General features: G+C 37.2%; 1 protein-coding gene across 1 annotated transcript; it reads left to right on the forward strand.

The window, feature by feature from the left end:
* Positions 1-11597: 11597 nt before the first annotated feature.
* sparcl2 (SPARC-like 2) lies at positions 11598-21350 on the forward strand. Its single transcript, XM_039685324.2, has 9 exons — positions 11598-11694; positions 12329-12413; positions 14158-14233; positions 14365-14476; positions 15899-16017; positions 16109-16263; positions 19889-20001; positions 20430-20524; positions 20632-21350. Exons 2-9 carry the CDS (start codon positions 12354-12356, stop codon positions 20688-20690), a joined length of 789 nt encoding a protein of 262 aa, XP_039541258.1. The 5' UTR covers positions 11598-11694; positions 12329-12353; the 3' UTR covers positions 20691-21350.
* Positions 21351-27730: the final 6380 nt, after the last annotated feature.

Genomic DNA, 27730 nt, shown 5'->3' on the forward strand with positions numbered 1-27730 from the left:
GTCACAGAGAGCGGCTTATTGAAATAAGGCAGATCTGCTTGAGAGCTGAATTAAATGCATTACAGTCCACCTTAACACAGATAACAGTATTTGCGGTGTTTGCAAGTGCATTCTCCATTTGACTTTATTTCTCAACAGCATTTATTTCTATTGGGTGACTAACATCAGAACAGACTAAGGTCAATTTTCTCCTACGCACCAAGCATTCATTCCAGACATATTCAGGTTATATGTCTGGAGGAGAGCAGTGGCACTCAGAGTCTGTTAATATTTGATGGATGCAAAATGAAGGTGGAAATCCATGCATTTAACCACATCTTACATTTTGAAAAGAGCCAAAGAGGATTTCTCAAATTCTGGCAGGCATGTATCCGTTTATTGTTCAAGCCACAGTGCTCTACAAAAAAGATTGTTTTATTGCAAAAGTTGGCACTAGTAAAACAGAAGCTTATTTCTCATTTATATGGCACTAAGAAACTAAACTAATAAAGAAAACCACTATCCGCCATACCCTCACAAAACAAATGTAAATACGAAATATATTTCTACCACATCAAACACTATCTGCCGACATTAGACAACATGAAAACAAAAATGGAGTTGTCATTTCAAGTCCATGTCTGTTAGCTTTGAGGGTAAAGTTAATGTACTCCTAAAAGTTGGTAAAATAAATGATCATATATTCTTTAATATTTATATATTTCAGCTTTATTTTAGGCCCTGTTTACACGAGAACGCTCGCGGGTGAAAACGTAAAAATATTTTATCGGATGTGCCTTTCGTTTCGTTAAAAACTTAAAGTGAAACCACCCTCCAGAGTGGAAATCTAAAACGCTTAAAACGCTCCCCAGCCGTGTTCCCGTGTAAGGGTAAAAACGCAAAAGTCTGCTTGACAGTGAAGGTTGTACGCAGGCGCGCGGACTTGGTTGTTGTAGTATGCATTCTGAGCCGCCTGGAATTTCACACACTTTTGCATCATCATATGCAGTATGCACGCGGATTTCCCACCCAAAACGCTCGTCTAAACGCAAAATAAAAAGTGATAACGCAGCGTCACTTTTGTGTTTTCTCTTCAAAATCGTTTCCGTGTAAACATAGCCTAAATTGGCAAAAAAAAATTAATTCATTAATGGATCTATTGATTGTGAAATAGATTAAGGAATTTCCAAATTAGAGTTTGCTAACGCAACACAAGATGCATATGGCCCTTGGTTAACATTATTCCTAAGTGACATTAACAGAAAAGGAAAGTTGGTTCTAAAGAAGAGCTACAATTGATTAAAGATCAGGAAGACCAACAATTTTTTCTTTAGTAACTGTCTGACCAATAAATAAATCACTATAAGACCAGGATATTTTACTCGAGTGCAAAAGGGGTTAATCTTTGACTGCCCTGAATTACAAGTAAAATGGTCTTCTCCATAGAGTAAAGATTTGTTTACTAGCAGATTTGGACTTGGGCCTCGCATCTGGTAGTTTACTGTGAGCTAGCAACTCTTTAGCCAGACTCTCGTTAAAAACGTGAAGCCTTCAGCAATGTTCTTCATTTAAAATCAATGTTGTTTTGCACAGGCAGCTAATGAGAAATCCAACAGACTACAGCTGCATGAAGCCTGGGGTTAGCAGTGCTAACACTCCACAGAATGTTGATTGACAGTGATCAGAAGCCTGATTGTACATAAAAGTACACAAAGCTTATTCTCACCAACTGGCCAGAATTATAAGAATACTGGCAAATTCTTATTAAACTTGAGAAATTGCTTTAATGAAGATGGATTTTGAAGGTATATTGGAAAGTTTGAGTTTTCCAAAACGTATGGCTCCTTAAATCATTTAACCTCGAATAAACTTCATCCAACAAGATTTACACCCTAAATCTGACGTCATGTCATAGTATTAGTCTAGAAATAAGCAGACAAAACTCTAGTTTAACCTTCTTATTAAACACAACAAAGAAGAGGATCAGACAGCTGCTGATCCTTAAAAGCAATCAAAGTAATGTGAGCCATTACAATGAGCACAGAGGGGGAAAAACCTTTCAGCAGAAAAACCTTATACTGCTTAGTAAAGTCATTTGATAAGCATGAACCTACAACATTTATACTGCACTTAAATGCACACAGAAAACATTAGGAGGAGTATAAGAGAGACAAAGGAGACTAAATAAAAGGCTTTGTGAAAACTGATCTAAAACCTCTCATGGAACAATTATGAATTGAACCTCCTTTTCTTGTTTCTCAATCTCATCTTGCAGCCTAATAAACCTAATCCACTTACGATAATGCAAAATGTCCTTTCCGCTATTGCAAGCAATAAAATAAAGAGTTTCCAGTCAGATAACTTGGTCTTTTTCTTTCCAAGCCATTCATCATTCACAAGATGTTCTGCTTTTATTCCCCATGACCTGGTCCATAAGGACATAGTGCTGCTTAAAAAAGACAAAAAAAACAGGGAGAGATGCATTATTCACAGTGGCCATGTTCAATGACTCAGCTCTGCACAAAAACAACCATACTATAATTCATACAAAATATGACACCATAATGACTGGGATAATAATGATTGTAATTTTCTATAAATTAATGAGTTTTAGTAACAACTAATGGCTGTGCGATCAAACTTAATGTGACAGAGGACAATATTCAACAAAGAATTAAGATTTTAATATTATGATAAACTAAATCATGTCAGATGGTGTCTACTAGGTTGAGTAAGTAAACAATATTGTTTCAAACAATAGTAATTTCTATTCTGTGAAGGCCTTTCAGTTTGTTTTGTGTGGAAAACACCCGACGGGCCAAACCTAATATGCAAACAAGTCCATTTGAATTTCAGTCAGGGTGAACATGACATCACCGTTGACTAAACAGAAGAACAGATGCTGCACTGGTGTAGTTATTGTATAACAGAGAGCCCAGATAAACATTACTACTCATCCACAGCTTAAAAAACCCTGATTTTTTAAAATCCAAAACACACATCCACACAATCATGTAAAGCTGCTGTGATTAGACGTTATTCCTGCTAACGCTCACTTTGACTCTAAGCATCTTTCTCAAAAATCTGTAGAGAGCTTTCTGTCACTTCTTCTGTCTCAACACAAAGTTCTAATACTTAGATTGTGATAGTAATGGGATGAAAAATTAAAGCTGTTCAGAGCTTCTGTGAGCTTCTGTTCTCTTTCTATGTTGCCTTTGGCTCCATCATAAATTACATTTTAATATGACTCTCCAACCATGATGTCATACAAGCAAGTATAGCAAATACTGAGGACATCCAAACAAGCTGAATAATCACAGACTCATATCTTTTTGAACAGAAACTCTGTAATGAGTCATGCAAGTTCTCCATTATCAGATTATTATATTGTGAGTGATTATTATACTAACAAACAAGGATCTGACCTTTCGAGGATCCAGGACACAGGACCATCAAAAAATGATGATGTTTGTTATATGTAATATGTAATATTTTAGTTGAACTTTTTAGAGTTCTTGATGGATAAAAATTATAAAAGAATAGCGTTTATTTTAAAAAGATACTTTTGTAATATTAGAATTTATCAATTTAATGCATCCTTGCTGAATAAAAGTATAACTTGTATCATGGTAAAAAAAAAAAAAAAATACATTATCCAAATGATATTTTTATAAACGAGTATACACAGGAACACACACCGGTACATACATGTTGTTGCTAAAGATTGTCTTATTTTTTTGTTCTCAATATTTGCCACTTAGTTGTTACAATGTAATAAAACAATATAATTTATAATATGATCAAATTAAATTGTTAAATAATTTCCCCATTTAAAATTTAGACTTCCTTTGCTCTCAGCTGACACTCACCAAAGTTAATGTTTAAAAACACAAATTATTGAATAACAGCATTAATCTTTAGCCAATCTCAAAATGAATATCCGTTTTTCATACTGCACATTATAATGCTGTGATGCCCAAATTCACTTTTAATCGATGTTCTTTTTTTAAATAACTGGTTCTAGATTCAATTTATTTTTTTGTTTATTTTGACAAAATAAAATAGAATTTTAATATCAGCCATCTACGAGTTATAAACCATAACATGAAAATAATTATTGGCTTATCAGGTCTGAAAATTACTATCCCATATCAATAATATAAGTGTCCAGTAATATAAGTAGAACAACAACTGAAGTTACCATGTAGAACAGCTGTCTGGCACTGAGGACAGACATTTAGCTGCCTGGATTAAAATTACACTACATTACACTGACTGTAATGCAATATGGGAACCAAGATCATGGAACGGAGCCCAAGCCTCAGGATGATCACCTAACAGCCATTGCTGTTAATAAACACCCCTCAGAGATATCTGACGCTAGGACAGTCACGTTGGCAAAGCAGCTAAGAGAATAATTTTATCAGGTACTAGTTGGATAGAGGTGTTCAGCTGGTGAACAGACAAACACACACACACGGCTGACAGCTGCTGGAAAATTTAACACGCATGCTAACTACAGCAATAAACAAAAGATCCTTGCACCTGTCAAGGACACACACATAGCCTGTCAACACAAGTGCCAAGTGAAGAGTTTTAATAGTGAGAGGGGGCATGTTGATGCTTTTGGGTTAACACCGTCTCGTCTGCATCTCCGACAGTTCATGGCCATTACCATCAGCACAGACTGACAGCTAAGTAATCTTTATAAACAGAAAGAATGACATGTGAAGTGGGTGGTGTATCCCCACCTGGTGCCAAATGACAAGACAGATAAATGTTTTGTACATGATTCAGTTGATTCAGATGTGCAAATTATCGTTTCTAGATATACAGTAGTATGCTAGCATGCAATGAAATATCCAGTAAAACATTTTTAATAAAGGATTATCCCAAGTCGACATCTAATATGCATGTATTGAGAAGGGTGATGTGACTTCTGAAAGCATTACTAATCTCTGGTTATTTTCAGGTCTGGTTACTGAAAGACAAGATCATAGCTGAAGTAATTATGTCAGAGATCAAAGTCTTTCTAGGCCTCCACACAGTACATTTTCCCATGATGCATTGTGTATTTCAGCACATGGAACTAAAGATACGTAGGTGACAGGGTCACGTGTTTACTGAAATCGATAAATGACACACTTCTAGAAAATGAAACCAAAACACACACGATTGCCTTTAAAGGAGTGAAAATACCTTTAAGCCTAGAATCCATCATGAATTTTCCATTAGATCCAAATAGTCCTATTAAAGTTCAGTTAACATGAATGCAACATGTGCAACATAACTCGATACATTTTTGAATTACATAAGTTGCTCTGAATACATATATTTGATGTGCTTCAGTGAACATATGTGAAAATCTATTAGGTTACACTATCCTAAAGGCTGCGTTACGTAACGCATGTTAACTTTACTCAGTCTGCTGCTTGGATGGACCGGAAAGAGTGCTAACAGTCTGGGGGGCAAAATGTCATCTGTTCTCAAAATAGCAGTCCAGATCAACAGTAGCATGAACAATGTCTGAACAGATGAGTTAGCGTGGAAAACCAAGCAAACTGAGGCTGAGCTAGGCTTTTCAACCACATCAAAGGATCTTTAAGAAGGGTTGGGATTGGGAACCAAGAACTAGTTATTAATCAGAACCAGTTCTAATTCTTAAACAATATCAGACTTTTATGACTTACAGCTCCATAAACATGCTTTCTTTCGCAGGTGTGAACTGAACACCATAACCAGATTGACTATACTTTTTTGCTGGTATTCAGTTTTTAACTTAACTGGCTTGTTCTTTAATGTTTGTTGCTATTGTTGTAGTATAATTAGTTAGGCTACTTGTTGATAGTACAGTTTGTTTCATTTTGTACACATCAAGTAAGGCCCGATTCCAAACCAAATGCATTAAGCTAAAAAAAAATGACTCATAAGGGGTTTTTTGGTGACTTTTTAGTCACAATTGTGAGCAGTCACTGACTCAGTAACATTTGAATAAATGAATGAATGAATTATAATTAATGATACTTTTTTAGTTTTAATAGTTAATATGTTATAGTGATATGTGTTATATTTATTGAGAGCAGTAAATGCAATTTTGTTTTGCAAATATTTCTTACTCAAAATGAATCGTAAACGAATACGAATTGTGACTCACCTGTTCGATGAAAATTATCCGCGTCTATCCATTATGTCAATGCTCAAGTGTGCACGGTTAACTTCACAGCTCATGCATTGGGTCCTCAGCTGACATTGCATCATATTATATTACACAATGAAACAGCAAAGTTATACTGCTGCAAATATGTTACTAAATAATCCAAAGAAATTAGAAAAAGCTTTCCCTTAACCAGAGCACTTTTCAGACTATCATCGGTTAAAAACGTTTAGGATAGTAGCCTACTACAGACATAGATTAACGCGTTATAATCAGTCCGAAAACAAATAGTAGGCTATTTTAGTTTCGATCCAGGGTCATAAATAGTCTTTCGCGAGTTTTAAAGCGCCAAATAACGAAATATCAGTGATGCTGTACTGAAGTGAGACTCTCTCGTGATGTTTGCGATGTTTCGTCACACAGCATCCTCTTCATCTGCACCTTGCTCACAGCGATTTAATTCAGAGCTTCCAAATGAACGCGACGCGAACGATATAAAATAACAGTTTGTTTATAAAGCAAATAATATTCCTTTGCCTTGAGCTGATGTATTGAAAAAGCTTGCGCTCAGCTACAAACAAGCCGTCAACCCAAGCGAGGGGAACCATTAACCATAGTCTACCAGAGCCTACACTGATGTGCGTCGGAACGCGTCGGAAGTGTGACTCTGCCTGACGTAGGACGTGATTCACAGTGCACGAGCTTAGAACTGCACTGCACGAGCTTAGAACTGCACTGCACGAGCTGCGCGCTTGGCCGCTGGCTCATCTATGGCTGGCTCTGTGCGGGAGCGCGCGTGAGGTGTTGAATGGCGATATTGACATGTGATATATGGGAACCTTTTTGTATATAGTAAATACATGGAATTTTTATACACATTCGGCGGTTTATATTTATTTTAATTTTCTTGTACGCATTACAAATGTGTGTGATTTATTTGTTGGCTATCTAGCCTATAACTAGTTGGGTAAAATGTAGGATCGATCGATGGGCCACAACAATTTTGTAAAATGTAGCCTATTTATTTGGACAAATATATAGGCCTACATAATGTTACGTTTTTCTGAATTGCTAAAACACTAAACTCCATTCACTGAACCAAATTATCAATAGCCTAAACAAATTTATCAATTAAATCACAGTTAAATAAACTGTTTGCAATCGTATGCACTCTTTTTGCAAAACTCTAAACGCTCACTAAAACACACAGTGATGCACTTGTGTTTTTTAAACACTAAACACACTAACACAGGCAGCAAAGGTTAAACACAACTACAACACAGTTGTCATCCTTTACACACGACACACAACTCAAAATTATACAGCTGCTCCCGACGAGCTGGATGGCGCCTTGCATGGCTGACACTGCCGTCGGTGTATGAATGAATGAGTGAATGAATGGGTGAATGTGAGGCAAAAATGTAAAGCGCTTTGGTGGCCAAATTGGTTCTCTAACTCTAAGCCATCATTCACTGCACTGCATTGAATGGATGAAGTTGGTTATCATGCTGTATTACATTTTTTGTAAGTTGTTTCAGTTCCTATGCTGAACACATAGCCTACTGCGTTGGAATTCTGTAGGCCTACAGAGTGGAAAGGCAAAGACATCATGGAGGACGAGGACGCTCACAGATGTACAAGAGACTGCAATTATGGTTTTGGCCAACAATGCAATTAGGATTCGGGAGATAAGAGCATCTTGAATAATGACACCATGCAACAACATCAATGCTGAAAGCCTGTTGACCATACAGCGCATCCACCAAGTGACAATGAAACAACTTTACAAGGTGCCATTTGAGAGGAACTCATAGCCCTTTAGATGGATGCCCATGTAATACCCCACACATACAATTGTGCCCTTTACTGTATTCTAAAGATACTTTTGGTTTACATATGTTTAAGGTTTCTACATTGCATTGGTGTTTAGCCTACAGTGACTTGTTACCCCTCTCAGCAGATTACTTTCACTGTAGAACATTGTATTGAAATATAAGCCTATGAAAAACCAAACAGTTTTAGATTTAGGACAACAGGTATATCCAAAAATGTACTATATTATGAAAGAAGTGTTTTCCATTTGATGCAATTGCTTCATTTTGACATGTTTTTATGGCATTTTGAATGCAGTACATTTTAAGGAGATGTGAGGCATTTTGCATTTTGTTTGTGCAGTTTTGAGAATTGTGTGCGAAGTTTTGAAAGGGGATATAGTTTTGAAAACGTGTGTAAGCAGTTGGAAAAAACAGTGTAGCCTGATGACAAGGCCAGCAATGAGAGAGAGAGACATTAGTGCCCCCTTGTGACTTTAATACGCATTACGCTGATGACTCAACATTTTCCTTTTACAGTTTTTTTTATTACAATTGCTAACAAGCGTTTATCGGTATTTTTTCTAAAATCTTAACACAGCAATACGCATCACAAAGTTACCTAAATATTTTCTGACCAAAACCACATTTTGTCAAAAAAAAAAAAATACAAACTGCATTTCAAAACACTAAATGTTACGCTAAACGCAAAACGCTTATGCTAAATATACTAGCCTATGTAAAAAAAAATAATAATAATAATAAATAAATAAACACAGCAAACCCGACTCAAAATTGAATCATTCTGTTCAAACATTATCATTAGGCCTACAGTTTTTCTCAATCGATTTGGTAAATTTCTCTAAACTCTGGTAACTGCTCTCAGAACAGGTCAACATCCGGGTATCTCTCCACTGGAACGTGTTAACGCAAACGTCTAAGTTTCACGTTTGAGGGGGTTAAACCGTGACATCTACACGTTTTCCAAAGTGGACCAACGTGATGATTATTTCACGTCTTGTCGTGATACCGGGTTGAATGCATTTACATAAATTCCATATTAACATCAAAATTAAAAAGAGTGTTCTCTGTTCATTTGATAATTCAGCTGAAGATAGCTACACAAATAAATGAATGAAAATACATGTTCTTTAATGCGGAGTTCAGGTGTAAAACAATGAATTGCCACCCAACAAAAACTATATGTATTATGCTAATAAGTAGGCCAGGGCAAAATTAAAAAATAAAATAAAAAATGTAGCCTACTGCATTCAGAATCAATTAATTTATTGATCATGCCTCTCAATTATATCTAGCCAGGCCACCAGAGAATTTCATCAACATCACAGAAAACATTTTCACAAGTCATGCATCGTGGGAAAAAACACCTTGGATAGCTACTGTATCCATCCTTGATTTGCTTGTGCCCTAATATCTCCACAGGCCTCTTCCATCTAGGGTGACCAGATGAGATTGACAGAATTTTGGGGGGTGTGGTTTTGGTTTTCGGCGATGTGGACCTATATTCCACCTACCAATGTCAGCACAGCATGTGGTCCATAAGCTCAGGGCTTTGCAATCACTAGTCCTAGACCTAGTAACGAAAGAAGGTGCCTCGCACGCTCTGATGCCGTCAAACCAAAAGTCACCAACAGGTACATTTTAAGGACGTCCCAGCAGATATCATGCTACACCGTTGAAAAGCGCCGGAAGCGAGTTGAACAAAAATGGCGGAGATAGATCTCTTCTTTTTCTGCTTGCGTCTCCAGTATAGGAGAGCAACAGCAAGAGCATTGACCAGCCGACAATTTGCCATCAAGGAATTTTCTGGCTGTAAATGAGCAGGGAGAGGGAAAAGGGCCACAATATTTAATTATACGTTTTAATTGTATTAACTGCCCTAATAAAGTTAGAAAATAATGAAAATTATTGATCGTCAAATGCCTGGAAGATGAGATTTTCTATATAGTAACCTTTCATCATCTTGTGTTCGAGATCCACTTATGGGAGATATGGACAGCTCCCCGATTGCCAAATACACTACAATGAGGCCCTGAAAGCCAGAGGACGGTCACCTAGAATGACACAAGGAAACACCCACACAAAGTGAGGAAGCCACATTAGCAACAAAGAATAGCATATGGCAACATGCATTCGTGAATAAACCTGCACTCCCTTGATTCATATGCCAAAGATATAGCTTCCACAAGCCAATGAGAAAGGCATTGCTTGGAAATGGGGTTCCCTGAGTGGGAAAACTGGCAAACTGAGGTCTGTAGCCCTCATTGTGGTGCAAATCACCTATTCTGGAGCCAACACAGACTGCCAGGCTGTCACGTGTGACATGAGACTGCCGAGTTGCCTAGGGCTGGCAATGCAACCGGATCGTACATTTTCGATACATTGGCGCCATCTAGTGGAGCCGCTGAATTAATTACAACGTAGTAGTACTTTATGTCATCCAAAGTGGTGTCTCACAGCGCAAACTGTGCCTCTACCTGGGCAAACCATGCCACGGCTTGCAGCTCCCAAAAATCCTATATTTTTAATCATACCAAAACACCTCAGAAAAATATAACTCCCTTAAAGGGGGAAAAAAAAATATTACAGTAAAGGGGAAACCTAAGCACTGTGTGTGAATTCTGTCACAACTTTAAGCATATGTCACCACAGTATAGGCTATAATTATTATGGGAGAGCTTGTTTCCTGTTTATGCAAAATTATTAACATGAATCACCATGTTGGAGAGGTCCCACCAATGTGACAAAAACAAAAGCAAAAATAATGAATGGAAAACAAACTGTCCTGTCTAAGTGTTTCATGTTGAGGTCAAGGGTACAGAGGTCAGATAATTAAAACTGCAGGAGACCTCAGAGGACTTATTTATGTATTTGACTATTTGTGTATTTGGCTATATTAAAACATTCTTTGAAATAGACACATCAGCACCTGCAAAAGCTTTACTTTTGCAGGATCATATGAAGTTTCCTGTGACTAGTTTGTTTTAGTCTGAAGATTTGTGGATTATTATGACATTCCATACACAACCATTTTTTAAAAAACAACAACTTTGTTTTGGAATTTCAAAGCATAGTTTTAGAATCATGCCATTCGGCCCAGTGCCTTCTATTTCATCTGTTTATGTGCATGTGTGTGTGTGTGTGTGTGAGAGAGAGAGAGAGAGCTCTGGTTCTCATTGAGCTTGGCATTACTCCCCAGACAAAAAGATTTACAGGCCAAAAAAACAGATGGAATAACGCAGTACAGATTAGGAGGAGAGAAAAGAGAGAGTTCAGGTTTGCACAGTGACTTTAGACGTTTTTTCACAGAGGTGAGTGTGCGTGAGTGTGTGTGTGTGTGTGTGTGTGTGTGTGTGTGTGTGTGTGTGTGTGTGTGTGTGTGTGTGTGTGTGTGTGTGTGTGTGTGTGTGTGTGTGTGTGTGTGTGTGTGCATCCATGCTGTTAATGGATTGCTTATTAAGGACTTCTCAGGTGAAGCCAGGAAAAGCAGGAGAGGAAATGGAGGAGTGGAGGGCCTGTAAGATGAGACAGTAGAAATAGATTATCAAATGAAGAGTGAAGCTGGGGGGGGGGGGGGGGGGGGGGGGGGGGGGGCAACCTGAAGGAGGGGCAGAAGGAAAAGAAAGGTATCTGTCTGTTTGATAGTGTGAGAGGGAATATGGAGAGAGAAGAGGAAGGAGGCAAAGAGATTAAAAGGTACAGAAAGACAGATCAAGAGAGGACACTCTGGTAAGAATTTCTACACCATTTCTATAATTTCTACATCTGAAAGGGTAATTTTGTCAGTACAGCTGCTCTGTTAGTGTAACTATCTGCTCATAGCCGTAAAAAAATACAATAATGACTTTCCTGTGATGGAGCCACTACATTCTACACACATACACACTTCTAATGAGCACTCCGGAGCTTTACAATACTGAGTTATTTAAAGAGAAGACCGATCAGACGAAATCAGTTTTGATCAGGAGTAATGCCTTGACGGTTGTCTTGACATTCAGGAGTAATGCTTTGACGGTTGTCTTGACATTTATAAGTATTATCTCACTTTTGTATGTTTTTTTTTTTTTTAATAAGGTTGATAGGACTGTGCAGATCTTCATACATGGACGTTGTTTTTACTGTGTGTCTTGTGTGCAGTGTTCATTAGTTCATGTTTTCTTTTTGAAATGAAGTATGTCTCTCAGGATGTCCTCAAGAAGATTCAAATATTTGGGAGAGCATGATTTCTTTTTAAACAATCCTCATTCCCTTACTCATTCTGAGAAGTTTAGTTTGGAGAAACAAACTATACATCTTGAGTGCATTCTGGGTGATATTTTGAGATTTTGAACTTTAAAAGTCACCTGTTGAACACATGTTTCAGATCCATAAACGTCCTTCTGTGAGCCATGCACCTGCTCCATCATCTGTTGTTCTTGACAATGGCCTTTCACCTTGTTTTTGTCATGGTAAGTAGTTTATATTTGCTACGGTGAGAACAAGTTGCCAATGTTTTCATATTATAAAAATTAAACAATGATAAGTAAATATTAAGAAGAGCATCTGTTTCAAAAGAGCATCAATTTCAAATGTACATATTAAAAAATACAAATTTAAATATTATTTTATTGTTATTTAACCATTTATAACGTGAATTAAATATTTAAATATGTCAATTTGTCAATTTAATAAATTATTTTATCTTAAAACGTGAATAAAACAAGCTGTTGTAATTTTTAAGTGACACTAGTCCTATATATGCTGATATCATACAATATGATACATATCACACAAGCAAGAAAGAGTGCCATTATTGTGAATATATTCAGACCAACAGCACTGTAGTTTTTCTATGATTTGTTTTATTCTGAAAGTTTATAAAGTTTATTAAAGCTTACTATCAGTGCAAAAAAGGTCATTTTGAAAGAGATAATGAGGTACAGAGTTTAGAAGTATGTGAACGAAAGTAATGTGAACAGTCTAAGTTTGTAAAAAAAAAAATCTAAAAGCTTTCACACTTACTGTGCTGTAATGATAAACAGACTGCTGTAAATGTGCACGTTCCAATCTTTCTCTCGCATTCTTCTCTACATCTCTCTCTCTCTCTCTCTAAAGAGTATTTCTGCACACATGCTGTTGCAATATGATACTCATCCATCAAGTCCTAAACCTGTAGTAATTCTCTCATATATTTTAAACTCAAAGATCAAGAAAAGCACTTAAGACAATTGAAAAATAAATGACAGCTCATTGTTGTCTACAAAAACAGTGAATGTACTGGATGGCATATAAAAAATAAGAGGTTGATGACAGGACCATGATCAGGTAGCCCAGGCCCCCCTGTAGAAGAATATTGTCATTATGGTTCATTAATAGTCCAGTGATCAGTATATTAAGTGGTCAAGACAGAATTTTCTTCAACTGTTTCAGGTTATTTTACAGTTACATTTTAGGGGCCATTCATATAGGAAAGACATGTTCTCTTTCCAACGGAAGATTTGAAGTTTGAAGGTTTCAAAAGTAGAACTTCTTTTAACACATAGTCTTAAGACTGCCATGCTGAAATATTACGGAGATGCATCGCTAATGTTTAAAAGTTTAGGGTCAGGAAGTACTCTTTAAACTGATTATAAGTTCAGTAAAGACATAGGGTGATTTCAATTAAATATATATTTCAAATAGTGCTGTTATCTTGATCTTTCTGTTTATCAAAGAATTATACTGCAAAATGTATTGCAGTTTCCACAAAAACAACATTTTTCAATACAGCATATTACAATTTTTTCTGAAGGATCATGTGACACTGACGACTGTAATGGCTGCTGAAAATTCAGCTTTTTAAAATAGAAAACAGGTATTTTTAAATTGTTATAATATTTCACAATATTGCTGTTTTTACTGTATTTTTGATCAAATACATGCATGATGGTGTTTTTAGCCCCCAATGGTTCCTTCCAGGCAGCTAATCCTAACCTCATCCCTAAATCTACCCATCCACTCGCTGCCTGGAATGCGCTTTTGGGGGCTAAAAACACCAAACACCGTCTTGGTGAGTATATAAGACACAAAATTTAAAAAATGTAGAGCAGTTTAGTGTATCAAAAACGTCCTAGCTTATTTTTACAGTACACATACAAGAAATATAACAATATATAAAACAAATACAAGAACGCATCCCCTATGAATGACCTTATTTGTGTTTTTTTGGTGTAGAAGGGTGGAAGAGCCCAGCGTAAACAGAGGCAGGCTGAAGAAAAGTTAAGGCCATATTTGGGCAGAGTGGATCCAGGTGAGACAGTTCTTCTATGGCACTTATTTTATGTGTGGTTTTGTACATTATTAATTCAGTATAAAATTGTGCTTCCTATTTTTACAACTCCCTCTCACTCTATTCTCATCCTTTTTTTTTTCTTTTTTCAGAATCACTGTGTCAGTTGTTGAAATGTCACAGTCCTATTGGTTCCTTGTGTCAAGTAGTAAATGAGGGGGGAGTTCTCGCCCCTAAATGTGTGTGTCCAAAGACCTGCCCACGGTAAGACACACATACTGACAAATTAATTACAATTTTCTTAGACACTTGAGCTGATGTCAATGGCAAGCTACTCACAGCTGAGCCAGCGGCATGAACAGTGAGGCTCAGTGTCATGATTTAGAACAAAATAATGATGTAAGACACTCCTTTACGGCTCACAGATTCCTTGGAATCAAACCAGCAGCACAGACATTTACTGGTATATTCGCTCTGCACACTTAGTCTTTAATGCTGATAAAGGCCACATGCAGGAATATAAAATAAAAGATGGGCTCAAGGGCTGTATAACAAACAAATTGCTTTACAACTTAAAAAAGATGCTGATGCAGTTTAAAAGAATAGTATAACATTATTTCAAAACATTATATCCTTCAAAATCAGATTTTTTGGGGGGACAGGTTAAAGTGTAAATTGCAGGTTAACCACCACCACTACCATGTGTAAATTAAAATGCTCAATGTGTATTTAAAAATTTCTGTCATTTACACATTTATTTGGGGTTTCTTCAAAGGTAGCATAGTAACTGGGTGATGACGTCAAAAGAGGGAGCGCGGGATAAGAAGGAGGTTTAATCTTTTTTTTTTTTTCATGTGAAACCCCCAACAACGATATTAGATCTCATTAAAAGACAAATTAAACACATTGTACTATTTAAATCGATTGCTGGACATCGGTTATTGTAGAGTACGTACATCTGATTTATGATTTAGCATTGTATTAGCCCCCCAAAACCCCACCTGTCCCTATCTTGGATGCTAACTTATTAGCGATTTAATGCTAACTGATCAGTGCCACTTCCCACAAATATTGATGCTAACATAGTGCTATAGTAGTGGAATGTCACTTAACGGAAAAAATGGAGCAAAGTAACTCCTACAGTGTCGGTTAAAACGGTTAAACCGTTTTAAGATTAATGTTTATAACTAGCTTTACTCCTTTCTACATCAAATAGGCTAGCGATCCAACACAATATCAAAATTAGTTATCATCCAAAAGTAGGCTAATCAGAAATGTCCTTAAATGCATAATATCTTGAATTGCATAACTTCAGCAATGTCCAAAATTGTTAACATGTTAAAAACAAAAGTTTATTTTGATGGTTTAATGCCAGTTATTCACTGCACAAAAAACATTGAGGTCAAACATTTTTTTCATCGTCAGTGCAAGTAATTTTAACGCAGTCTATATTTTCTTTTATCTTGTGTAGTTGTAGTCCTGTTTTTAATATATCACATGTTCACTTTGACATAATTTGGCTGCTTTATGTAGCCTAAGAGTGGCCGTTGAAATGTCGCACAGCCTGTGATGTCAACAACCAAAGATATGAAGCATTTTCTCGTTCCTTTTACCGTTATTTTTGCACAATTATGGTTAGTTATATTTTATTATGTAGTCCGTTTGTGTATGTGTTGTTTGCTACAGGCAGGGGGCACCAGTGTGCAGTGTTTTGGGGAAGACATACAGCAACGAGTGTCTGCTTCACAAGGAGGCCTGCCACAAAAAACGACGCATTGGCAAGGCACACAGTGGAGCTTGTCTGGGTAAAAAGGCACACTCAAAAACTTCTTTCATTACAGTTTCATTATACTTAAATACACATTTATGAGTTGTGTGATGTGGTTTCTCTGTCAGTGAGCAGGGCAGAGTGTTCTCAGGAAGAGTTCGGTCAGTTCCCATACCGTCTGCTGGACTGGTTCTTACTCCTCAGCAGAATGGGAGAACGATACACACCACCGGCACCCTCGCAAAGATGCCTCACACACACACAGCGAACCCACCTCGCACAGGTTAAAAAACACATGCCACCACCCATAGATCATACACAACATGAAATCCACGGGGAGGAGTCAGATCCAGATCCAACTCCTCCCACCTTACATACACCTAAACCTACCCAACTCTGCCCCCTGATCTCTAAACCCACCCCTAATCCCTAAACACAACCCCAATCCTACCCATCTCCACCCCTTGGATCTTGATCTGACTCCTCCCCGTGGATCTCGTGTACTGCATTGAGGTGCTACTGAAAAGTTTGGACACTAAATTTTTAAGCATTTATTTGAGGGTTGTCTAAAACGTAAAATCGTTGTCTGAACTTATAAAAGGTTTAAAACGTTTTAAGCTTGTCTACTTTTGACCACTTCCAGGGGTAGTCGAAAACGTATTTGACCGGATTGCTTTTCGTAGTGTTCATGGGGTTGAATGCGTTCAAACAGCCGCAAAAGAGCTCTCTCCACCTACTGATCTAATGCGTTTTATCGCGTTCTAATGCAACATTATGGTATAAGCATGCTAGCCAGACAAGATTTAAACTTTGTCGACTGAAGACCCAAAATTGGTTTGAATACAAAAACGATACTAAGCACAATGTCCTCTCTCAATCTTGATTTCTAACACTCACTCACTCACAGCATTCAGCGTGATCCTGCAGCTATTAGAGCAGAACAAAAGCTGCTGCTCTCCGTATGTTTTTTCTGTCGTCTCAGGTTGCGTTTATACTGTATGTACTGTAATTGCACGAGCTTATTTTGTACATTAGATCGAAAGATCTGAAAAAGCCCAAGATCTTGAAGAAATCAGGACAGAAGTGGTTGAAAGTGGACAAAAGAGATGTATTAAAACACCAGGTGTAAACAGTGTCTCCCTCCACTACTTGGAAACCAAGCAACGAAAACGGATCTTAAAACCAGGTGTAAACAGGGCCTCAGACCTGTCCAGGCTATTGGCGGGTAGTTTTTTTCAGAGTGGCTTCTCTTAGCCCCTCTGATGTCATTTGTTAATCTGTTTCTGGCGTGGTTAAATAAGATTTTATCCCCAGTTCTGTAAGCATCCTCTTTAGCATGACAAAGCTGTTTGAGTTTGTTTTTGAATGATAAGAATGTCCTGGTAGGAATCCATATATCCTCACAGAAACTGATATATATATATATAATGTAACAGTATCAGTGAGTTTGTCCAGATCAGTGGCTGCAGCTTCAAAGACAATCTGTGCAATCGTAGCAGGCTTGTAATTCCCGCTCTGCTTCATTAGTCCATCTTTTATTATTCCTTATTACAGTTTTAGTTCATTTCAGTTTCCGCTGGCCAGAATAAGATGAACTAGACAGTGATCAGAGAGCCACAAAGCTGAACGTGGGTCAGAGTTATATGCATTCTTTATTGTGGTGTAACAGTGATCCAGTATATTAGTGGGACATGTAATGTGCTGGCAGTGTTTCGGCAGTTCACAGGAGAGATGTGCTTTATTAAAATCCTGGGTACCTTTTTACCATTTCGGCTACTTTTCAGCCAGCTGTTGCAGCGCTGTGCTAGTAGTTCATCTGATCCTTTAATTTAATTAAGTTTTTATTATAAACTTTCATCAATGCACATATATATGCACATTCGAACTTCCATAAGAACCGATGTGGTTTGTTCTCGTGTGTCAAGCAGCTTCGATTAAGCTTCTGTATATGAAGAGTTCAGATGCAAAAGCATCTAAATGCCATTTGAAATTTTCTTCTAAAATGATCATTTTTATCAAGCTTGTATATTTAAGTTCAGTAATTTCACTTAAAAGACAATTAATAGGTAATCTTCATTGCCATTTAAGTGAAATTATTGAACTTAAATATACAAGCTTGATAAAAATGATCATTTTAGAAGAAAATTTCAAATGGCACTTAGAGGCTTTTGTATCTGAACTCTTCATATGTTAGCTGATCAATGTTTATATGTGAATAATAGCCTAAATTCAATCTGTTCATCATGTAAAGCGATTGTGTCTCTTTAGAAAATTTTAACTAAACCACTCTATTCATTTGTATTCATTTTGCAATCTCTTTAAAAAAAGGGGGGGGGGGTGAGTAAATGGTTATAGAATTAAAAATTTTGGGTGAACTAACCCTTAAAATGATAAGATATTTCCTCATAAAAGCGGTTTATTTAGCATAGTGAAGCCTCTCCTCCATTGAAATCCATTAAAAAATGGCCTCTTGTCTCCATACCTTCGTACCGCGGCGCAGCGCCTGCTCTTTTTTCGGCTAAGGTTACATTAGCCTTCAAGTGGGTTTGGTTTTACTACCAATACCAAATTAGGCTAAATGTAATATCTAATTACCTTAAAATTGAATGTTTTCTTCGACATCTCATGATTTTGGTGCACGCAATTTCCTGAACATGATGGGATACACTCAAATACCGCTCCAAAGCAAATTCGATAATAAGAGCACAAACATTTTTTTTAATGAAACACAAGTATGGTCATACACTAAAAGATCAATAACATGCATGTAGAAAATAAATGTCCATTTCATGCTGACTTTAAGTGTTTGTTTGAGACACCGCTCTTCTAAAATTTAATTTGTCAAAGAACCAGACATCCCACCTCTCTCAGAAGGTCCGGGAGTCTCCCACATATGCCTCCTTGACGCCTGCAAACTATTCACAATATCCTGGAAATCGAGTGAGCATCAAAGAGAAGCCATGTTTTCCTCCTGGCATTAAGATGTGTTTTCAGTGATCTGATCACAAGTGGTCAGGAAAATTGCATTACCATACATTTACACCTGGTTCTAACATGCGTTTCAATTGTGTCTCGGTGATACGTGGCTTATGCCAATGAATAATATCATTTTAAAAAAAAAATGTATTGGGGTGAGGGGCACTACCTCCCAGAAAAGAGTTTTTGCCGGATGGGATGTCTGAAGCACATGTATTGTGTTAGTATGCAGTGTATAATTGTCACGATTCCTGTCTTGTGTTTTCCTTGTCTTGTGTGGACTTTAGTTATTTCCTGTTTCTGTGCCATGTTTTGTAGTCCTTTGTAGTTTTTCTTGTTTATAAGTTTCCCCAGGTGTTTCTGATTTACCACACCCCCTTGTTCCCTCATTTAGCTTGTTTGTCTGTGTATTTAAACCCCTGTGTTTCAGTTGTTGGGTGTCGGTCGATGTTTCACTGTAGCGTTGTTTCGAGTTCTTGTTTCTGAGTTTTGTTCTGAGTTCCTGTTTCCAAGTTCTTTGTTCTCCGTGGATTTCCCTTTTTGTTTTGTTTATTATTATTATTAAAAACTGCTTACTGCATTTGGATTCCTCCTTGCCTCCTCAACGTTACAATAATAGCCTACATCATTTGGGTCGGAGTTCTTTTCTGAATTATTCTAAGCCTGTAGGTTTGCTAATCGAAGGCTAAATGCTTATTAAGCTTCAGTAATAAAATGAGATAAAATATGAATTGAGAACAAATAAAAACGCAAGTTTGATTTTCTATTTCAAAAAAGGCACCAAATCGAGCACATAAAAATATCTTAGCCTATAGAATAGGGGAGAGGGGATCTTCTTTTCAATTCAGTTGTACATTTGTGGTAAAAGCATCAAGTCCTGATTTTTTTCTTTTGCCTCAAATGGTCTCTTCTTTTCTCCCTTTTTCTTTCAGAGGAGGTTTGTTCTGTTGGATCGTAACAGGGACGGGAAGCTAAGCAGGAGAGATCTGAGAAAGCTTCACTATAAGCGGATGCCACTGGAGCACTGTGCTCAAAGATTCTTCCAGTAACACACTCAAAGAAAATGACACCAGTGCCTATACACACACAATCACCTCACCCCTGTGATTTTGTGCTGTTTTCTCCTGTCTGACCTTCTCTGTATTTGCATAATATTACTGCAAACCCTCCCCAGCATCCTTATGATTATAGTACACATGCCTTCAGGTTCTCCCACCCACCCCTCTCTCTCATCCTCTTTCAATCTCTCTCTTCTCTCACTCATCCACTTGATCTCTCTCTCTCTCTCTCTCTCTCTCTCTCTCTCTCTCATTCAGAGCTGTAAATGCTTATTGCCTTCCTACTGTTCTAATGTGAGTGGTGTCCTTTACGACTGATAGCTGCAGAGAGACGTAGAGGGATTTATAAATCAAAAACGAGAGATAGAGGCAAAGAGAGTCCACTTGTAGAATTCAACAATATGTGTGTGTGCAGGTCATGTGACAAGAACAAGAATAAGAAGGTGACCCTGAGGGAGTGGACATCCTGTCTGGTTAACCGGTCAGAACGCTGGTTTCAGGATTTCATGTGTAAGTTTATATTTGTTTAATCTAAATATGAAATTCTCATGAGTAAAATGTTCAAACACTTACACACACACACATCACTGTGTCCATTCTTCCTCTCTCAACTGCAGCCGTGAAGATGGGCTCACCAAAGCTGTGTCCTGTCCTAGACAACAACCTTTTAATTTAGATGTTTTATCTGTGTGGAATCATATTGTAAAGTACTGATGGAACAGATCCGGTCCGTGATTTTTTTTTTTTCTATAATTTTTATAATAATACTAAAATCCTTATAGTATTATTCAAATGTAGTCATTTTGTTATATGGAGGTATGTAGAAACCATATGAAAAGTGGGGGAACGAATAATAATTATAAGCTTGACTAATAATCAATATTAATTAATTAGGGGACATAACATTCTCCTATCAGTTATATGATGGGAACAGCTATCCATTATCATTCCTTTGCTCTCAATGCTGCATTTATTTGATGAAAAATACATTAAAAACTGTAATAATGTAATAACTATTGAATATATTAAAAATGTAATTTATTCCTGTGATGGCATATGTGCATGTTACAATGATTTCCGAAGGATTCATGAAGCATTTTTAAAAATTCAGCTCTATATATATATATTAGTGAACTATTAGTTAGTTAGTTGCTTTACCCCTGCTATAAATATTTATTTTATGCATCAAATAAATCATATAAATATATTTACTTAAGACTTAAGATTTAAAAAGGGTCATGAAATAATTTTTTGCTTATCATTTTTCACTCTTGCCTGTGAAAGGGTTAAAGTCTGATCAAATTGGAACATAATAAAAGTCTAAACATTCCTGTAACTTTTTTGTTGCTTTGTGCATGTTTTTGTTTTGTCTGTGTTTGACTCAGTGCTGCAATCTACTCAACAAAAACTGCTTTTTGAGGGACAGTGAGCATGTATCATGGATCACACAAGCAATTACAGCAGAGAGAGAAAGAGAGAGAGAGAGATTGGGCTATAACCTTAAACAGAGGGATGGAGAGTAGATTAATTGAGGGGTGGTGTTTAATAGGAGAGAGATGGATGGCCCATGAGAGAGATAAAAGACTACGTGAGCAGGGATGGGAGGAATAGATAATATGGCAGAGAGAGACAGAGAAAGGGGAGGACACAAAAAGAGAGAGAGAGAATCTCGTAATGCACTCACAGAATGGGACGGGGAAGGGGGACAAGTTACAGTAAACCATTGCAAATGGAGGAGAGAAAATAGATTGCATGAAAAATGGATCAGAAAGAGAGAGAAACGGGGGGGGGGGGTGTATGTGTGTGTGAGAGAGAGAGAGTTGCAGAAGGGTGTGATAGGGAGAGATTGTTGGATGGAAAGAGATACAAAGTAACTAAATGGCATCCCACCACAAAGTAACTTCCCCTTCCAGTACATCATTGATGTCTTCCACTTTTCCAAACACTAAATGCTTCCAATAATTTCTGCCAAAGTGTGAAAAATTGATTCTCAACATTTAAAAACAACTATATCGAGTTTTCCATGTATATCTGACCCCAGGAAGTGCAGCACAATAATCAGATCTCATTACATTTGTAGCTTTTAAAGTGGGTTTGGTTTCCTGTAGCTGTATAATGCAGTCAAGAATCATCTCATCTGGCAGCCTCTTCTGCATTGTTTTGGTTTATGGTGCGGTTTGATATATGTCATTGTGTGGGATCACTCTGTGTTGTGACATTTTGGGGTTATGTTGTCTTTAATGTGTGCTGTGTTTTTCTTGTGTCTTAATACACAATGTAGTTTGGTCCTGTGTTGTCTTTGGAAATGTACTGCTCTGTGGAATACCTAATTGGCCAGTGGCAGAATATGTGTACAGCATTTATTTTAAGCATCCAGGAACGCAGGTAGAGCATTAAAACTAGTAAGAGACACAAAATCAATTCAAATTTTCATGTCCATTTACTTTTAGTTGCCATGGAAGATTCAGTTTTTAAGGTAAGTAATTCAGAGCTAAAAACTCCTGCGGCTTCAAAAGGGAAGTCACTGCGCACTGCGCAGCATGCTTTTAAAGGGTCAGTTCACCCCAAAATTAAAATTCTGTCAGTAATTACTCACCCTCATGTTGTTCTGACTCCATAAGACTTTTGTTCATCTTCGGAAGACAAATTAAGATGTTTTTGATTAAATCTGAGAGCTGGATCACTCCTCCATAGCTTTCCAATTAAGCGATCAAAACTTGCCGGCCCAGAAATGTTAAAAACATCTTTAAAATAGTCTAATAGTGACTACAGTGGCTCAATCTTAAGTTTATCAAGTGACGAAAATACTTTTTGTGCGCAAAAAAAAAAAAACTTTATTGAATAGGACTATTGGACTATTTTAAAGGAGCCGTATGTAAGATTGTGGCCAAAACTGGTACTGCAATCACTTTCAAATTACTGTAGAGTGATGTATCCCCTCCCCTTCCTCCCGTCTCGACGGCCGGACATGTCCGTGAAAAAGAAGACGGTAACCCCTACTACTCAGCTTTCTCTACAGAACAAGAGCCTGTTATCTTAGCTTCCAAAAAAAGATGACTGACTCAATGTGTACACTCTGTGAGTGAGATCCCACCCTCTCTGGGCAGGTTGAGAACATGTAGAACAGACCATACAACTGACTAGTCTTTAGCCTCTGGCCAAAAAAAAAAAAAGTTAGAGACAAAAAATACATAAATCTCTTGTCTCAATTGGATATGAGGGTGGAAAGCATGGTAATTTGAAAATACTACAGGTTTTATACTAATACAAAGCTTAATGCTAAATCCTGAAGTATCCCTTTAAGAGCAAAACCGCATTCTGTTTGGTCATCCCATATGCCTGTAACTTAGACTTCAAATTATTTTGTCAAAAGTGCTTTTCCTTATTCTTCTCCATATTTGAACAGGAAAACGCTTGATCATTGTTAAGTAAGGAACAGTGGAGACTCAGACTGTCAGCTGTCAGTCGATGTGGTGTTCTGAGAATATCAGCTCAAATGGATAGTTCATCCGAATCAGATGTTGAACATCATTTAGTTACCAATGATCACGCTAACAATTGACTACTGTGGACTTCGACTGAAAACAGGAAGTAAATACATGTATGTGAGCTGGCTGAATTAACATCATTTTTATTAATATCTTTCACATCTACTGCAGTCAGATTGACCATGGTCACTCTTAGTAACACCACTCACATGGCTGTGCACTTGTAATGACAAATCAAGGGTGTTAAGATGCTAAAAGCATGTTTAGAACTTGCCCTATTGAAGTCAACAGGGTGTGCATTTTAAAAAGAGGATAACATGGTGTAGGCAACGCCGATTTTTGTACAAATGTACAAAAAATGAGCTCAGTGTTAAAAATGACTGGAGTTCTCCTTTAAAAAGTAGAGTATGCAAACAGTGCTCACTGCAAACAGTGGTTACTTTTAATGGAAGTCTATGGAACAATTGTATATTTGCCCCATACATTTACATTCCAGTGCATTAGAAGAAATTATTCTATGCTAATGTCAACAGAACTTAACTTGCATTTAACCCAGAATATTAATGTAAGGGTGTGCATGTGTTTAGAAATGAGTCCTGTCTGTGTTTAAGGAGATAAAAAGCATTATAATAGATCTATTTTCAGTAACGTTTCAAAGCTTGGCAGATCTTTAATGAATGTGTGTCTGAGTCAGAAAGAAAAAGGAGAGGCAGTCTTTTATCTAAAAATTAAATGAAATGTGGTCTAGTGGGGAGACACGACCCATGGGGTCAAATCAAAGGCCCCCCTCAGCTCTCTTGGGACCCTCCCCCTCAATCAGCCATAACTGTTTCAGGGAGACACACACACATACCATCTCATTAACAGATCCATTGTCATATGCTCTGCTTCAGACTGTGTGACAGCACACACACACACACGTTTGAACCACCCCATCTCTGGTCACATCTCTAGTGTCTCTCTGAGGCCACACAGACAGATATCCTGGTGCTGTAATGGACGCAGATGCAAAAATAACAGTTCCATATGGAATTGTTGTATGGATGAGATCATGTACATGTGTCATGCGCTAAACTCCCATTGGACAAGATATCATAGTGACTCCATGACCTGCCGCAGCCATGACATCACGCTCTGGGAGGTCAAGCTAAACTCTGGGTAAAAGTGACGTGTTGGTTAAAAAGACAATGCACATGACAGCTAATTCACTCAAGATTTATGAGTGATTTTTTTTTTCCTCACTCATTTTAATTTTTGCTTTGTTTCTTCCTCTCTTCTGTTGTTTTCTTAATTTTTTTTTATTTGATTTATTTATTTCATTTTGTTAGCCCATGAAAATGTAAATTCAATGTAAAATAAAGTAAAACAACTAGTGAAAATTAATAAGTAACATTAACATGTAAGTTTGTTTAGCAATTCGAAGTACAGTATAATATACTTTTACAGAAAATCTTTACTAAAGATTAGTCCCCTTAATGCCAATTGGGCATTGTTTAAATGTCACGGCCTACCTGAGCATTGTTTCTGACCATGTCCATCCCTTTATGGCCACCATTCTCTGATGGCTACTTCCGGCAGGATAATGCTCCATGTCACAAAGCTCAAATAATTTCAAATTGGTTTCTTGAACATGACAATGAGTTCACTGTACCAAAATATCCCCCACAGTCACCAGATCGCAGCTCAATAGAGCATCTTTGAGGAGCTTCGTGCCTTGGATGTGCACCTTGTTGAATCAATGCCACACAGAATTAAGGCAGTTCTGATTCTGAAAGCAAAAGGGGGTCAAACACAGTATTAGTATGGTGTTCCTAATAATCCTTTAGGTGAGTGTATACTCCCTCTCTATCTCTCTTACCATCCCTGGAGAGAGTCCAGTTTTACATGGGCAGATGGGCAACTGTTTGTCATCTGCTGTTAAAATTTGGATCACTATCAACAGACCACTATCACATCTTCTTTCCCTTTTCTCTCTCTCTGTCAATGTTTTGTTATGCAGGAGTTTTCTCTGAGCCACAGAGGTCTTCTCGTCATAACCCTGGAACGATAATGCATTTAAACCAGCCGTTAATAATTGATAATACCTGACAATTAAATGATCTTAATTAAATATATGTTATAGGTTTGTGTGTGAATGCATGCTTTACAGAGACAGAAGCATCCAGCAAATGTGGTAAATGAATTATTAAGAAGAACACAAGAGAACAGACATTCTACATGGTCGGGGAAAAAAAGCTAACCAGCCAAATAGAACGAGTAAGCGGACGAGTAAGAGGAGCACCAGTCAGAAACAGAGGAAGAGAAAGCTGGTGGACCATTTGTGTGTGCATTCATGTATACGTGTCATTTTCAGCATTTCTGGCAAAATTTTAAAGATTAATCAGTTATAAATCAAAACTTCAAAACCCCGGCAGTATCAGCGAGAGCCAGACTTCAGACAGTTCAAAGGGATTTTGAAGTGGGCCAGACCCATTTAAAGCACTCAACCAGCTCTCCAGGGAAGGCAGGAGTGTGGGGCCCACCTTCAAACACCCAAAGATTTAGTACTGGCCCGATTAAAACATCACACTTTAAAATATAGATATTTTGGGTAAATTAGTGAGATTCATTTCTGAATGTTGAAATTTTATATTGAAATGTATTGAAAAATATATATCGAAAGTAACCATGCCATCAAAATTGACCTTTCTTATTTTTTTATTTATTAAATATTGCATTATTTACCAAAAATGATTTATTGGGGCACATCTTTTTTTTTTATTATTCATGTACCCTCATTATCTTTAATTAAAATAACTTCCCCTCCCTCTTGCAGTGGCATCTGTTCTGTTTACACCTGGTATGATGCATTGTGGTTGATGATCGGATCACGAATAGATAATGCTAAACACAGGTGTAAACGCAGTCTAAAACGTTTTGAGCTTGTCCACTTCGGAAAATTTCAAACCACTTTCAGAGGTAGTCGGAAAAGCATTAGACCGGATTGCTTTCGAAGTGTAAATGCTCACGTGGTCGAATGTGTTCAAATAGCCACAAAAACCCCCTCAACCTACTGACATAATGCATGAACATTGTGAGAAGCGCACTAGCGCACATGGTGGTTGAAGACCCAAGTTTGGTTTGAAGATGAAAAACGTACCAAGCACAATGTCTCTCACCATTCTAACATGCACTCACAGCGTTCAGAGGTCTGTTGCTATTAGAGCAGAAACGAAAGCTGCTCTGTTTGGTTTCTGCAGTCTCATATTCATATGTAAATTGCATGAGCTCATTTCGTCCATTAAATCAAAAGATCCGAAGAAATCAGGACAGACATGGTAGAAAGTGAACAAGCATCATATATAGATAGTAGGGGTGTAAGGATACCCTCATGTCACGATTCGATACATATCACGATACTGAACTCACGATACGATATTATTGCGATACTCCAAGACATATGGTAAAAGGTTAACAAAAAATGTACTGTTGATTAAAATGCTAAATTTGATATTACATTAGGTTTAAATTAATAGACTTGGACTTGGTGCTTGTAACCCAAGGACAATGGTGACACCAGAATAACAATGATTCTGAAGCTGAAATTACTGAGATATTGTAGATGAATATGCTTGAACGCTTTCACTGACTAGAAATATTTCAAATAATCTCGGGCACTTTTTACTGGTAACATGAGACCAGTCACAATATATTCCCCCATGGCATTATTATACATAATCAATATTAGTAGTTCAATATAGTACTTACACTAAAACTCTAAAAACTTGTATTTTTTCTCACAGTTTTTATTTTGGGGGGACGGACTATCCACGATACGTATTGTTGCATTTGCGATATATTGTGGCACATATTGTTACACCCCTAGTAGATAGCATCATAAGCATGCAAAGGCTGTTGTTGACTTCTAAGAAACCTTCTTTTGGCCAGAATTGTATGTATTATGCAGAGAATGCAAACTATTCAATATGGTAGATGAGTCAAGATGTTGATTATGAATAGCCTAAAGTTCGATTTCATTCAATACTAAACTGACAACGACAAAATAGCTAATATTAGGATTCTACACTGTTTAAAAAATATATATAAATTAAAACAAAACCAAAAGTGAATTTAGGTATCACAGCATTATAATAGAGTATGCTAAATTAATTTTCAAAAAAGAATCTATTATTAGCCTCAAAAGGGGTCTAAAATGACAAATGGAATATACTCTACAGTTTCGTGGACT

Source organism: Pimephales promelas, chromosome 15, assembly GCF_988280905.1.
Source record: "Pimephales promelas chromosome 15, fPimPro1.hap1.1, whole genome shotgun sequence".
Lineage (NCBI taxonomy): Eukaryota > Metazoa > Chordata > Actinopteri > Cypriniformes > Leuciscidae > Pimephales > Pimephales promelas.

Coding starts and splice junctions, on each gene's coding strand:
- sparcl2 (XM_039685324.2), top strand. CDS start 12,354: ATGCACCTGCTCCATCATCTGTTGTTCTTGACAATGGCCTTTCACCTT. Junction 16,018..16,108: donor ACACAGTGGAGCTTGTCTGG/GTAAAAAGGCAC, acceptor TTTCTCTGTCAG/TGAGCAGGGCAGAGTGTTCT. Junction 16,264..19,888: donor AGCGAACCCACCTCGCACAG/GTTAAAAAACAC, acceptor TTTTTCTTTCAG/AGGAGGTTTGTTCTGTTGGA.